Genomic DNA, 15303 nt, shown 5'->3' with positions numbered 1-15303 from the left:
GAAAGTTCCCGCTTTGTATCAAACTAAAAGTTGGTGTAATCAATGTAAGCCTATATGTCTTTACTATTTCAACAGTGTATCTATTGAACATTTTTGTTATTAATTATTGTATTCGAAATGTTTTCATATCTTTAAATAGAGTTTTAAGTCCCAGTTAGGTAGTTTTCTTTCTACAGTCTTTTATTTTGATGTTTTTGATTATCTACCTGACCCGGAAAAAGAGTCCTAAAACAACAGCAGCATGGTGATCCGTGGGTGTTGCTGTTTTCACTCAACCGTCCTCCTGCAACAACAAATTCATATATTGGTCATGTAATACAAACTTTATCTTTCACCATTCCAAAGATTGTAAGTAACATACGCTATCATGGCAGCTCTATCAACAGATCTACAAAACTTTTTACAGAACCACCCTTTTCTAGAGACCACGGAAGCAAACAAGGTTTGTGAAGGAATCCCATGTTAAAGATTTGTAAACCTTCATGACGTGTTGTCCTATGTGTTTAATGACAACAGGCAAATACCATTACGCACTTTCTTCCCTACCCCAGATTAAATGCACATTGAATGGACACGAGTTTCCTTGCAACCTGACGGAGCTAAAGAACTTCACTTCAGGCAAGAAGTACAAGAAACTGAGCGAGACTGCTAAATTCGAGTACAGTCAGTATGAACCCCACGTGGTACCCAGCTCGAAAGAACCGTAAGTAAACACAGGAGTAGTTCCTGTAATGAGTGACCACTTCAGTGTCTGTCTGTCTGCTCTAAAACCATAGCCTGCCTACTGGAGTATGCTGTAACGTTATGTTTTCGTACAACTGATTTCCTATTACTGATGAAGAAAAGCAACGATTGACCTTATGCCATATGCACTGTTTCACATAGTGACTGGAAGAATGATGACAGCAGCTGAACTGTCGTGTGTGTGTGTGTGTGTGTGTGTGTGTGTGTGTAAATATATAATATTGCTTTGATGAATCATTCCATGGTGGTGTGCTGTAATTAGGGCCCGAGCACCGAAGTGCAAGGGCCACGCGGTGGCCCTTCGCCCTCTCGGTGCGAAGCCCTATTGTTTTCCGTAGGATTATTATTATTATTATTATTATTATTTTTCTCCTTAGTCTTTAGCACTGTTGGGCCATTTTTCGGGCACTTCCGGTGCTCGTACACTTACGCCACTTGGTACACACATTGGAGATTCCCACCGCTACTCAGACGCCGAATATTAACCCCTGATGGAACACGGGTACGAGGCCACGCCCCCGAAAGCGTTTAGGGGCGGGGCCACCATATACTTTGAGCTAGAGACTCGGGACTTTTTTTAGGGTGTGTATCTCACTAAGGCGCATCATAAAGTCCGATACAACGATATGGCCACGCCCAACAGGAAGTGAGATATTTTGACTTTTTTGGCATTTTTTTGCATTTTTTACGTACTTTTACGTACTTGTCCTACACCGTACATCGTATTGACTTCATATTCTGTGGACATGAGCTCAAGGCATTGAAGATGATATATTGCGAAGGAATTTTTCATATCTCGTAATTTGCCAAGATGGCGGCTCAATGAATTTAGGTATCTACTTCAAAAACAGGAAGTTGGCCACCATTTCAGTTTGGAGTGTTTTGTAACAGTGCAAATGCACACATGTATGCATATAATGAATACTTACTTGTGTATATAACTGAAATGGAGGCCACGCCCCCAAACCCGTTTAGGGGCGGGGCCAATATCTACTTTGAGCTACAGACTCGGGACTTTTTTTAAGTTGTGTATCTCACTAAGGCGCACAATAAAGTCCATACAACGATATGGCCACGCCCAACAGGAAGTGAGATATTTTGACTTTTTTGGCATTTTAAAACAGGAAGTTGGCCACCATTTCAGTTGGGAGTGTTTTAAAACAGTGCAAACGCACACATGTATGCACATGATGAATTCGAACTCTTCTATAAGCCTGAAATGTAGATAAGGTATAGCGCCACCATGTGGTAGGCAATGGAACTGCAGGAAAAGTGTAATTCTTCAACATCTTGGAAACTGAACGTCGTACAGACTCCATTTTTGTTTTAGGGGGTCATAGCAACACGCTAATCATGACAATGCTAATGCTAATTTTGAATGCTAATTCATGCTAATTAGTTTTTCTTCAATATCTCGTGAACCGAACGTCGTACAGGCTCAATTTTTTTTTTGGGGGGGGGGCATAGCAACATGCTAGGTGGCATGCCCCGCCCCTGAAATGTACGTGCGAGGGCCCGTCATCGCCGCTTGCGGCTTTAATTTATATTGTATCGTGTTTGCTCCTATAGAAAGCAGCTCTTCTGCAAGCTGACCCTCCGTCACCTCAACCGCCTTCCTCATCATGTACTAAGGCATGTCAATGGGAAACGCTTCCAGAAAGCCCTGCAGAAATGTGAGTATTCGTCTCTCCTTGAATGACAACCTTCCAAGACAGATCTTTTGACTTTTTTTTTTTTAGCCCTCCCTACTGAAGCTACGTTCAAGATTCTGGATTCAAAATTCATGATTTTAAAATTATTTTGTAAGCCTTTGCCAGCCTTTATTGGTATTTTATATGACAGGAGAGTGAAGCAGAGACAGGAAGCGAGTTGGGAGAGAGAGACGGGGAAGGGCTGGAAAAGGACCTGAGTTCCCTACCATTAAGCCGCAGCAGGGCCACAAAATTCAAGATTTTTTATTTGTCACATGCTTTCTTGTGCTATACACTGCTATGCACTGATAATTATGTGCATTTACCTCAGTCTTGAATATGAATATGCTTGTATTATGTATATACACAAGCAGCAATTTGTATGTTCTAGTGTGCAATTGGTACTCCCAATATGCACAGACACTCAGGGTCACTATTTCTAGTCAAGACTGATGTTTGGGTTTTTGTAGTGAAGGGGAGTAGAGTTGCCCCGACGGGCCTCGACCCTTGACCTTCTGGGGTACCAAACTGGGGCTCTGACCACTTCAGCAAAGGACCAGTCCAGGCTCATTGCCGAGACAGTCAGAACATCAGAGCGTGAGCTCTTGTTCAGATGTGTCTCATGTTGCGCATGTGGCGTGGTGTTCCCTCCATAGATAAAGAGTGTCAAGAGCAGGGAGTGGAGTATGTGCCGGCTCGTCTGAAGCAGAAGAGGAGACCAAGGGATGAAGAGGACGGAGATGGCGAACGACAGAACAGTCACAAGAAGAAGAAAAAGGGAGGAGGAGGTGGAGGAGAAGGAGGAGGAGGAGGAGGAGGAGACGTGTGGGAGCCCAGCTCTAGCGAGGGAGAGGGCAGTGACTCCGAAGACAGCATGTCTGACCTCTACCCACGTGAGTACTACAATTGCATTACAATAATACCCACGTCAGTAGTACTACCTTTACATTGTGCTACGTCAGTACTACTTGACATTCCATTACACTACTTCTGCCAATGTCAGTACCAACTTAACATTACAGTTTAATTTGAATTGATTGAAATGTTGTTTATTTACTTTAGTAACTTGTTATTTAATGTTGGGCTGTCTTGAGTTGTATTTGATTTGCCCCTGTGCTCTCCAATGCACAGCAACCCTGTTCACGGTGAAGGAGCAGGAGAAGATGGATGGAGCAGAGGAAGAGGAGGAGGAGGATGACTTTGAGACGGATGAAGAAGACATGGAGGTTTCCATGGAGGAGGACAAGAATGCGCCCCAGAAACGCAAAAAGGTCAGTCATTAAGACAAACACTTACACAAGTATCCACCTTATCACCCTGCCCATTGCAACGTTATTTTTGTGCTCCCACAGAATTACTGGTCTTCTTGTTTCGGTTGAGCTGCCCATAACCCCTCTGGATGATTTACCACTAGCAACTGCTACCAAAATAGTAATGGGGTACCTAAAGCCCAATCCCGACGGGACTAGTTTAATGGGGGGGACCTGGGGTAAAGTAATAATAACCGGGATATTTAGTCCCCTCCGAACGCGCCTTGTCATGTAAAAATAGCCGAGTATGTCGGTAAACTTCACAGCGAGTTTTACCTACTGTGAAACGGTCAGAGGAAATTACCCTCGGTAATACTAATCCCGTCCGAATGCGACCCCATGTAAAGATGTCTAGTTAAGTGCACGAAACGCACAATATATCCAATCTCTCCGGGCTTGCAAACATTACAGCCTTGCAGTAAACCGTTAGTTTTGTTTTAGGGAGTTGTTCCAAGCTGTGTTCGCTGTCAAAATCAGACCGCATTGTCAAACGATCTTATCCAATGAAAGGACACGCATGCAGACACATTAGAATGGATTTTGATGGGTTAGTAAACCAACAGGCAATTATTAGAATTGTTCCACGGGACCAAAAACCTCCATGGATGCGCAATAATGTGCTCAAAAATCAATAATATATTGTGGAGTTGGCACTTCTACTTCCGGTCCATGGGGCTTTTAACTGGCAAAAAATGTAATGGGAGTGAATGGAGCGAGTCAAGCTAAATCCTGATTCCGTTTGGCATGTGCTCTGGATTTCACATATGATAGCAGGGGATTTTAAAGGTTTTGGCGTAATACCTAAATACCTACCTTAAAGGTATTGGCGTAATAAGACCACTCATTTTCGGCATGCAAGAAAGGTTATTTTATTTTTTGTGCGAAACTAGGTAAGAGACTACAACGTCCGCCTCACGTATTTGAAAATAGGTTTGATCAGTCCATTACAGCCCAGTCCATTTTTTTTTAACTTTCTAAGCCCCATGAGCTGTCCGGAAGGGGACTTGGGTACCCCATGGCACCACCCTTGTAACCATGGATAAAAGTAAAGCCCACCAGTGAAACTCCCATTGTTATTATTACCGGTATCTATACAGCACTCCACAGGACCCAGTGCTCACTGCACATGTAACTGAGGTCATCTTGGCTAGTTTGCCACTTGGGGCTCGAATCCGTGATCTGCCAGTCAACGCTTCAGTTTTGTGATGGGACGCAATGCACAGCACGATACCGCTGAGCTAGAGGTCCAGACCAATAGCTCAGAGCTACCGATACTGTATGAGGATTAGGGAGGGAGGTTTACTTATGTTCTACGCCGAATTGTGCTAGTCGGCATCTGTTACGCTCACCCCTCTAAACCTCACTCACATCCTGGGTCTACGGCACCAGTGTAAGTAAGTGAGGTCATTTTCACTATTTTGCCACTCACCAAATTCTGCTATTTGGCATCCATTACACACATACAACAAAAAAGCATGTATTCCTCACAAATGCAAGGGGGCAGCCCCAAATGGCAGTGTGGCGGTATGGTACCATGATCAGGTACCTCAGTCATAGAGGAGGATGAGGGAGAGGACTGGTTTATTACTCCCCCTACCAACCTGGCGGGTCAGGAATCAAAGTGGAAACACTTGGTCTACAAGCCTGACACCCTAACCACTTACCCAACAATGTCCTGCAATGCAAGGTCGATTCTGTATGTACATACAGGGGTTGGACAAAATAATGGAAACACCTGTCGTTTTGCATCCACAGCCATTTAGCACCTGTCATTTTGCATCCACAGCTAATCCTGTTGGATGCGGTTCATCCTTCTTGGTGGTATGCAGACATTACCTTGGATACTGTAGCTCTTGATACATCACAAAGACTTGTTTTCTCGGTCAAAGATGCAACAGTCTTCACACTTCACCTTATTGGTGCAATGTCCAATTAATGAAGATTTGCCAACAGGCTGGTCCACTTGAGCCATGAAACTTCACACTCTAAACTGACAGGTGTTTCCATTATTTTGTCCAACCCTTGTATGTTAAAGGGGCATTCCACCGGTGGAGACATGAATATGTATTCAAAGTGGGTCATATATGTAGTAGAATAGTAGCACAAATGTCTAATTTGGTGCCTTCTTGGCCGAGAAAAGGCAGAAAATGACTTTTTAGTGCTTGTGGATTTGTGACAACAATCCCCATAATGCATTGCAATGCTCAAGTTCCACAGGCCACACCCAGGCAGCTCTGCCAGTGACTTACTGGAGCCTCAATAGGCTCATACGACTTTGATTTTGTCGACTGATGTAGACAAAGCATGTGAGCGAGAACTTGTTGTCACGATGTGGGTGGTATTAAAAACATTTAACGTTGGCCGCAAATATGCACAAGACGATGAGCTCGCACCAGTTTGATCTACAAACACATCACGTGTGAGATGTGGGGGGACAGGTGGAGAGGAGGAGCTGAAGTGGGGACCTGCGCAAACTTGTGTAGGGGTGTGCGACAAGACTCATATACACACGTGAGTGTGTTGTCGACCAACCAGTTCATGGGAGCGTGACCTCGGAGGCAGTCTGCAGACGAGCATCGACGGGGATAAGCAACTGCAGGGGTTGCAAGATCTGACTGCAGTTGCATTCATCCCGCGATAGTTTGACACCATGTGACATGTCATCGACGCAACATGACCGAAATTTTGAAGTTTGCCGGGAAATCGAACCGTCATGCAGCATTTTCATCTAGAGTGCATTGCTGTCTAAATGCGCATGCATGCGTTGATGACTAATCAAATGCTCTTATTGCCAGTGATTTCAATAGCACTGGCACACTGATCTGTGATAGGTTTGTTAGCGCATTAGGTCCAACCCCCTATGGGAGGGGTTGAAAGGGTGGGAAAATGGCTTGTAGTCTAAACAGAAATCCACCTCTCTTACACTTCCTCCTACAATGATGCGAAATGATGATTTTAACACCATTGTAGGAGGAAGTGTTAAGAGGTGAATACGGATTTCTCTTGTCTCAGGGGGAATTGAGAGAGTGTTGCACGACCATTCAAAAGTATGACTGTGTGTCTAGTAATGGAAAGCCTAATGCAAATGGGTTGAGTGTCCCTTTAGTTAGAGAGAAAAAAACACGCACATCCGTCTCAAAACATTTGGGTGCAGGACCAGCAAAAATACCATGAAAAAATTGAAAGAAAAGTCCGCGACACCAAGCTCCCGTTGCTTATTTTTAATGTGACGTTTCGGGCAGCATGCCCTTCATCAGACAGTCTGATGAAGGGCATGCTGCCCGAAACGTCACATTAAAAATAAGCAACGGGAGCTTGGTGTCGCGGACTTTTCTTTGAGTGTCCCTTTAACCAAGTGTAATTGACTTTTTGATGCAACAAAGATTTGAGGCTTAATGTAATGATGATGTGATGTCTCTTTGCACAGGTGCAGTCTGGAGACGACTTCAAGAAGAAGTTTAAAAACAACAGGAAGAGGAATGGGTTTAAATTCACCGGCAACCGAAATGGAAAATAAAGGACATGACTGTACAATGACGGCCCTTGTGCTTTCTTTTGTCTGTGGTGTGCAGTGCTGTGTACGACAAATCATACAATATTATATTGATTTGAATTCATCAGTCCATTTTTTGTCGAGTAAACTATACTCCATGATATTCAGTCAATATCCATGTATTTATTTACCACATATAAATGAATAAAATTAGGACCATATCACTTTGATTATAATGTAGGTGTATATGAAATAAAATGTGTGCATCAACATGTAGGGAGCGTCCTCGACGAAAGATCCCCTGCCTTATACGAATGGTCCAACGTTTTGTTCGAATGGTCCCCTCTCAAGAATCCATTCGACGAAAAGACCTGTACCCTGTAGGAAGGGATAAATCTGCAGTAAATGAGCAGAACACAAAGAAAGGTCCCAATGAATGCATTACTGGCCCTGCTTTCACTATACAATAATTTAATGCCAAAGAAGTGCACTGTTAATATTGTCATTTGATTGACTGAAATTAATTGTGTCTTCCAGAGGGAAAAATGACTACAGGGATAATGGAAGAAAACCACTCTCTTTGAATTGCATAGAGTAGACTGAGCACTTTACACAGAAGGGGTGTTTCTGCTCTCACACAGCCTGCCTGCCTGAGCGTGTCATTTCTGACACCGGCCAGAGGGGGCGAACATTACAAGTGCAATCGCACATGTCTGCAGAAGACCTCGATTTGTCCCGGAGATAGATAACACCGAAATGCACCCGTGAAACACTCCATCGGTAAGATTTTCAACTTCCACCTTGCACACATTTCTTCTGCTTGCAGTCCGACGGCAATATAACCGATCTCCAATCAATTTTAAGTAGTTCATCATCACTCTCTCTTGGTCGGATGCAACATAAACAAACATGCTAACGGAGAGCATCAAACAAAGCGCTCCAGTGCCGTGCATCTGACAGAAGTCATCACGTTACCTTTATACACAGAAATAATATATCAGCCTAGTCAGTGTTCTGTCTGGAAAATGTTATTAGTTTGACGCATCTTTTGTATGATGGTGAAAAGGCTAGCGATTTCACTGTTAACGTTTGTGTTGCTAGCCTCTCTGCATGACCCCTAGAATTCTATAGTGGGGGGTGTCGGGGTGTTTTTGCTGTCCTGTGCAATGCTAAAATCAAACGTTTTCGCACTTGCAGTGATTCTCGGTGCCTAATTCGACGGCTGCAGCATCCCCGTAGCTATCAACTCATCCAGCATCATGGCAACCTCATCTCCGCGTTTTACGTGGTGCGCCTGTCGCAAGCACAAGATCCCCATCAAGGACACCCACGAGATGTGCATGCACTGCCTTGGCATCCAGCACGCCAAAGAGGCCGTTCTGGAGTACGGCAAGTGTCCCCACTGCGCCAAGATGGACTGGAGCTCGTGCATCAACCGGCTCACCAAAGTGCAGGAGGTGATGCACCGCGAGAGTCAGCAGCGGAAAAGTGAAGCCGCCGCGCAGTCGGAGTCGGGAGGAGCGCAGCCGAAGCCAGAGACCACCTGCGCACCGGTCACCGACACCCAACCACCGGTCCAGGAGGCCGTGGACAGTAGTTCCCAGCCTGCACCTGCTCCTGCACCGGCACCTGCTCCTGTACCGGTGCCTGTGGCCGTCACCCCTGTCCCCACTTCCTCAACCATGCCCGTGATGTTCACTATTCTGTCTCCTCCTCCCGTGGCAACGGATCCCAGCGCTGGGCTGGTGAGGGGGCCGTTCTTGCCGCACCACCTCGCCATCCAGCAGTCCTCAGCAGACACCACGCCTGTTCTGGCTTTCCCCAGCATGCACCCACACACGCATCCACACACACTCCCGCACACACACCCACACCCACATCCACACCCACACCCTCACCCACTGTCCACCGGCCCTCACAAGAGGAAGCGGCTGTCCAAGTGCCACTCCTCCCGCTGCCCCAAGCATGCCACCAGGAGCCACCATGGGCACCAGCACCACCACCATCACCACCACCACCGGCGGCAGCAGCAGCAGCAGTGTGCCTCCTCCACCTCCTCCTCCTCTCCCTTCTGGAGCTCCTCCGAGTCCTCATGCGCCTCCGCTTCCGTCCGGCGCGAGAAGAAGAGGCGGCGGGAGGTGAGAAGGGAGGCGCTGCGACGCAGCCAGAGGATGCCCAAGGAGGTATCACACATACATCATGCACACGTATCTAATACTCACATTAATTTGATTGCACAGGGATGTATTATGACTCCATGAACTCCTGGGCCAGACAGTAAGAAAAGTGAAAGCACAGCGTCTAAAAGGAAATGAAATGCACATAATGAAAGCACAGCGTCTAAAAGGGTGATTTTGTAACACAATATGAGAATGTAAAACTAGAGGCTCGGGCTTCAGGGCCACCTTAGCTCTTAGGCCCCTGGGCCTGGGCCCAGTAGGCCTGTGCAGTAATCCATCCCTGGGTTTACATGTGCATGTACTGTATGCACAGTGACTATACTCATGAACGGCGTGACGTTTTCCATGTGCGTTACGCCCATTTGTGGGGGAAAACAGGCAATGCAAGTCAATTGGTGGTGTTGGGGTTTAATAAACGAAAGATAAGGACCTGTAGACAAGCGTTGTTCACGCGCAACATGCCGAAAACGTGTCGTGTTGCCGGCTGTTCAAATGATATAGCAAAACAGCCGTGGCTGAAGCATGGAAAGTGTTCATTTAGGCTAGCCGATGTAGCATGTAAGTCAATGAGACAGTTGGTTTGTTTTCACCCAGAAAGGGGCGTAACGCAAATTTAAGAGCAAAGTACACGGATGGCCGTTCATGAGTATAAGGTACTCTCTTCTAGTCAAATGAAGTCGGCTTTATTGACAATTTCTTTACGTGCACTGGTCATACAAAGAATTGAAATTTCGTTTCTTACTTTCCTAATGCAGACATAGACATACTTTGGGTATAGACATGGACAGTATAGAAGTAGACAGTACACACATGCAGTACCCATACAATACACATACTACAGACATTTAAAGTGCCACCTATTCTGTCCTATTGCATTCTATTTTGTCCTGTTCTATTCCATTACTTTCTTTTCCATTCCATTCCATGCTATTCTGTTCTGTGCTGTTCCAGGTGCATGAGCGCCTCCTAGAGGTTGTGGAGCAGAAGTTGGAGGCTCAGCAGCAGGCCATGCAGATCCAGTGGGCCATGATGGAGAGGCGGCTGGAGGCTCTGGAGAGGAAAGATGCAGAGGCCACCACTGCAGGTAGAGTACACTGTAGACTGGAGAGGAGAAATGAGAAGGGGGGGGGGAGGCTGGAGGTCCTGGAGTGGAGAGATGCCAAGGGGGCAGTGGGTGGGTAGCGTACATGCTGACTAGAGGTGGCAGAGGAGAGACGTGGTGGCAGTTAGCGCCGTACATGTACTCTGGAGAGGAGAGATGAGACGGGAGAGGAGGCTGGAGAGGAGCAGAGGAGATGCGAAGGCGACTGCAAGTAGTGTACTGTACACTGCGGACAGTAGAGGTGGTGACGGAGAGACATCTGGAGGCCCTGGAGGGAAGAGGGGCAGCAGAAGCAGGTGGTGTAGCGTACAGGTTGTGAGAGGAGCGATGCAGAAGCGACCGCAGCAGGTAGCGTGCATACCGAAGAGGAGAGGTGTGAGAGGAGCCTGGAGGCAGGATGGAGATGCAGAGGTGACTGCTGCAACAGCAGGCACGGCGCACATGTTAGACTGGAGAGGATGCAGAGGCATGAGGTGTCAGCAGCAGCAGGCATTGTGCATGTAGACTAGAGGTGTCAGAGAAGGCTGGAGAGGGACCGAGGCAGAGAGGGGCAGCAGCAAAGTCAGTCAAAGAGTAGTTTATTTTCAAAAATCTATGTAAGAAGAGTTAGCACAGAAGATTGAAATTGTGTTTGACCAGCCTTTAATGTGCAGTTAAACTAAACATAGATTATTGACATACAGACATTGACAATAATCACACACACACACACACACACACACACACACACACACACACACACACACACACACACACACACACACACACACACACACACACACACACACTCAATGTGCAGTAAAAGCAGGTCGTGAACATTTAGACTGTAGAAGTGCGAGGGATGGTTGGACCTCTTACTTTCTGAACCTGGGATTTTTACACTCCTGCGATTCTTGATTAATCATCACGAGTGAATGACTGATTTTTCCATCCTGAAAATACATCCACAAATCCACTGTCACCATAGACAAGACCCTTGTATGTGTACAAAATCACTATTTTTCACGTGATTCATGTCATTCTTATATTGTTTATGGTTTGTGGTAACAGGCCTGGCTCCAGGCTCGTCGTCCTCGTCTGCTGCCATGGCAACGGGAGGGAGCAGTAGTGTGGCCAACGCCCCCCAGCCCTCCACCTCCACCTCCACCACCACCACCTCACTGGGGCGGGAGCAGGAGCAGGAGCAGGAGCAGGGGCACAGGGACTGGTCGGGATCTACTGGGGACGCTGTGGTGACAGGCTCTGAGCCTCTGAACATGGTCAAACAGGTGAGGCAGTTCTCAGTACATTTCATGATTACCAGTGATGGGTAAAATGGATTCACGACTTATTACAAGTAAGTGTCACGTATTCCAAATGACCTTGTTTTACCTGTTGAATGCAACCAGGTGATCAGTCAACCAGCCAGTCCGCTGGCTGAATTGGTCAGGTGGAACTTAAGCAAGTGATTTGGAATATTATGGCACTGGATTGTAAACTAATGAATGCATTTTGCCCATCACTGATTATTACATTGACATTACATTTATGCCCGTGGCTTGCACACCGGCTCCAACAGCATTGCACTTTTGAATCTGACAGTTTCAGTTAGCGACACACTTCCAGCCATAGATGAAGGTACTGGAGGGCAAGCACATTCTTCTAGTACAGGATTTGAATCTGCAACCTTCCGATTTTGAGACCACCTCCCTATCCATCAGGCCATGACTGTCTGTCTTCATACCTTGGTCTTCACTTTTGAGAGTGTTGCTTGGTTTGTATCTCCCAAACCAGTGAAGTTATCACATTTGTGTGTGTGTGTGTGTGTGTGTGTGTGTGTGTGTGTGTGTGTGTGTGTGTGTGTGTGTGTGCGTCTGTTTGTGTGTCTTGTTGTTTCTTCCTTTGCGGACCTGTTTGGAGCAGGAGGAGGAGGCTAGCTCAGCGTTGCTGGCCTCCAGACTAAACGCCGTCATGTCCGCTGCTGCCGCCGCCGCCACAGACGTGCAGAGGCCAGGCCAGGAGTCTTCACCGCGGCGCGAGGCCCAGGCCAGGCTGTCCAGTGAGGATCTCCTGAGCGCCGCAGACCTGCAGAGTCTCCTCGCCCGTGCTGCCAAACACATGGGCGTCACCTTCCCCAAACCCTCCTCGTCTGACAACAGCCGCCCGCCCGACCCCACCATGCCACCCGAGTTTGAGGAGCTGGTGCAGAGCACATGGGCAAACCCAGCCAGCTCCAAGCCATACAGGGAGGTCTGTACTCCACAGTACACTACTCTACTCTACTCGATTATACTCTACTACTGTATTATACTTTATACTACACTCGACTATACTACTCTATTCTACTGTACTCTACTTGATTATACGTTACTGGTGCAGAGCACATAGGTTAACCCGGGCCAGCTCCAAGCCATACAGGGAGGTCTGCCATCTAGCACTCTACTATACTATACTATATTATGCTATACTATACTATACTATACTATACTATACTATACTATACTATACTATACTATACTATACTCCAAGTTTAAACTATACTCTATAGGGCTGTGACAATATTGTATCGAACCAAGAAATTGTGATGCAAAGAGTCATGATACTGTATCGTGACACAAGAAGGCAGTATCGTGATACGCCCTTTCAAAGTTCTGTTACCCTTTTGTAGAGAAAACAACCACATGATATGATGTGATACTATCGTTATTATTTTTAAACTTTATAAAATATGATTAGTATCCTCTTGTAACCTATTCTACCTAGAAATTATTATCAAAAAGATACCTTAAAAAATTACCGAACCGTATGTCAAAAATCGTGATATTAACCGAATCGTGAGTTGAGTTGAGTTACAGCCCTAATACTCTACTACGCTACGTATAGTCTATTCTACTCCATTCTACTCTCCTTGATCATACGTTACTGGTGCAGATGATGTGCTAACATGTGTATTTGCTGATATGTCCAGAGCATTTGCAGAGCAAAGCTACCTTGCTGAATATTTCCATATTCCTCTCCGATTTGTGTTCATGTTGCAATGTTTTAAATATTTTCTTTCCGCTACTCATATAAATAGAGTATAGACACATTGTGATGGAGTGACCATCACTAGGGTTGTGGGTATGTTCTGACTAAGTAACATGCCAACGAGCCTGGCTCTTTGGTGTAGCGGTCAGAGCCCCAGTTTGCTATTCCAGAAGGTTTGGGTTTGAGTCCCGGCTGGGCAACTCTACTCCCCTTCGCTACACACATCTGTAAAAAGATATCCACATACGTACACGTGTATAAAAATATCCCTAAATTGATTTTCCTCGCAGGTGATCTCGGAGATGTACCGGCTGAGTGAGAGCCAGGCCCCAGCCTATGACCGCATGCCCCAGATCAACACCTTCATGTCGGCCATCCTGCAGGCCGTCAAGCCCTCTGCAAACACCCACGCCCACACCCATGCTAACGCACACGCTAACACACACGCCCACGCGGAGCGCCACAGCAAGGACGCCTCGGACACCTCGTCTCCACCCGCCGCCGACCGCTGGCAGCTGGCGGAGACGCTAACTGAGGGGGCGTACCAGACAGGGGGCATGCTGGCCAGGAGCGCCAACTACCTGAATTACCTGTCTGACTACCAGACGCGCCTGCTAGCCGACCTCGACTCCGACGCCTCCGACGACCAGCGGCTGCCTAGCGCGCTCGAAGAGTTGCGTCTGATTGGGCGTTTCTGCCAGCAGCTGTCGCATCACCAGGCGGAGATGGCGGGTCGGGCGATGGCGGCGGCGGTGGCCGTGCGGAGGCAGGTGTGGATGGCCAAGACGAGCTACAGTGACACGCTCAAGGCCACCGTGGCTGACCTGCCCTTCGTGGTGACGCAGAGCCAGGGGTCAGGGGTCACGGCAGGGGGTATGACCTCTGCAACTACTGACGCCCTTTACAAGCAGGAGCAGTGAGGTGTGTGTGTGTGTGTGTGTCGGAGACAAACCGTGAGCTCACTTGTGCCAATTCTGAAATGCTCACTCGTTCACATATACACGAATGCTACCATGTCACTTACAACCTATGTAGGACACGACGAAGTGAACGAGTGAACGCTTTGGACAGTGCCCATCTTTAAAAAAAAGACTACAAATACAAATACTATAAAGACGTCAAGGTTTTGTACAGGTACAGACAAGTCTGTGGTATTACTGCTGTATTTTGTATTATACCGAAGCTATATTCACTGCCCTGAATTGTAAAGGCTACGGCAACGTTATCCTATAAGATGGAAGCATATTTACTCAGTAGTTGCGTTTGTTTTTTAAATACATTGTTGTCCACATTAAGTATAACTGAGTAAGAATTCATCAGATAGAAGGACTGCTCGCTCTCTCTCTCTCTCTCTCTCTCTCTCTCTCTCTCTCTCTCTCTCTCTCTCTCTCTCTCTCTCTCTCTCTCTCTCTCTCTCTCTCTCTCTCTCTCTCTCTCTTTGAGTTGTCAACGTGTTGAGAATTACATTAAACGAGAACATGATTAGTGATCCTTTATGTCTTCCCAAATGTGAACCATTCTAGATCAATTTGAGTGGTCTATGAAAGGCCCATAGTATAGGCTAAATTTAGATTGATTTCTCCATAACAATTTCATATAGAGCATTCTCGTTTATTTCATATTCTACCTCTGTTCCCCAGTTCTTAAAGCCTGAACTGTGAGTATCTCATTACTATTAAAATGAAGGAGAATATTATATAAAAATATTGTTTGGTGTTTTTTTCTGACAACTTTGTTGAGTGACACCCATCATACCACAGTATTCTGAAATAAATGA

At 46.4% G+C, this 15303-nt stretch overlaps 2 protein-coding genes across 2 annotated transcripts; both read left to right on the top strand.

Annotated features, from left to right (window-relative positions):
- Positions 1-212: 212 nt before the first annotated feature.
- surf2 (surfeit 2) lies at positions 213-7282 on the top strand. The gene is made up of 6 exons (XM_063211280.1): positions 213-442; positions 552-703; positions 2314-2417; positions 3092-3328; positions 3567-3706; positions 7173-7282. Exons 1-6 carry the CDS (start codon positions 368-370, stop codon positions 7260-7262), a joined length of 798 nt encoding a protein of 265 aa, XP_063067350.1. The 5' UTR covers positions 213-367; the 3' UTR covers positions 7263-7282.
- Positions 7283-7862: 580 nt separating this feature from the next.
- Positions 7863-15234, top strand: LOC134458168 (protein couch potato-like). Its single transcript, XM_063210324.1, has 6 exons — positions 7863-8018; positions 8436-9421; positions 10370-10502; positions 11571-11788; positions 12423-12749; positions 13817-15234. Exons 2-6 carry the CDS (start codon positions 8498-8500, stop codon positions 14444-14446), a joined length of 2232 nt encoding a protein of 743 aa, XP_063066394.1. The 5' UTR covers positions 7863-8018; positions 8436-8497; the 3' UTR covers positions 14447-15234.
- Positions 15235-15303: the final 69 nt, after the last annotated feature.

This window comes from Engraulis encrasicolus, chromosome 11 (assembly GCF_034702125.1).
Source record: "Engraulis encrasicolus isolate BLACKSEA-1 chromosome 11, IST_EnEncr_1.0, whole genome shotgun sequence".
Lineage (NCBI taxonomy): Eukaryota > Metazoa > Chordata > Actinopteri > Clupeiformes > Engraulidae > Engraulis > Engraulis encrasicolus.
This window is presented reverse-complemented; position numbering and strand designations above follow the sequence as displayed.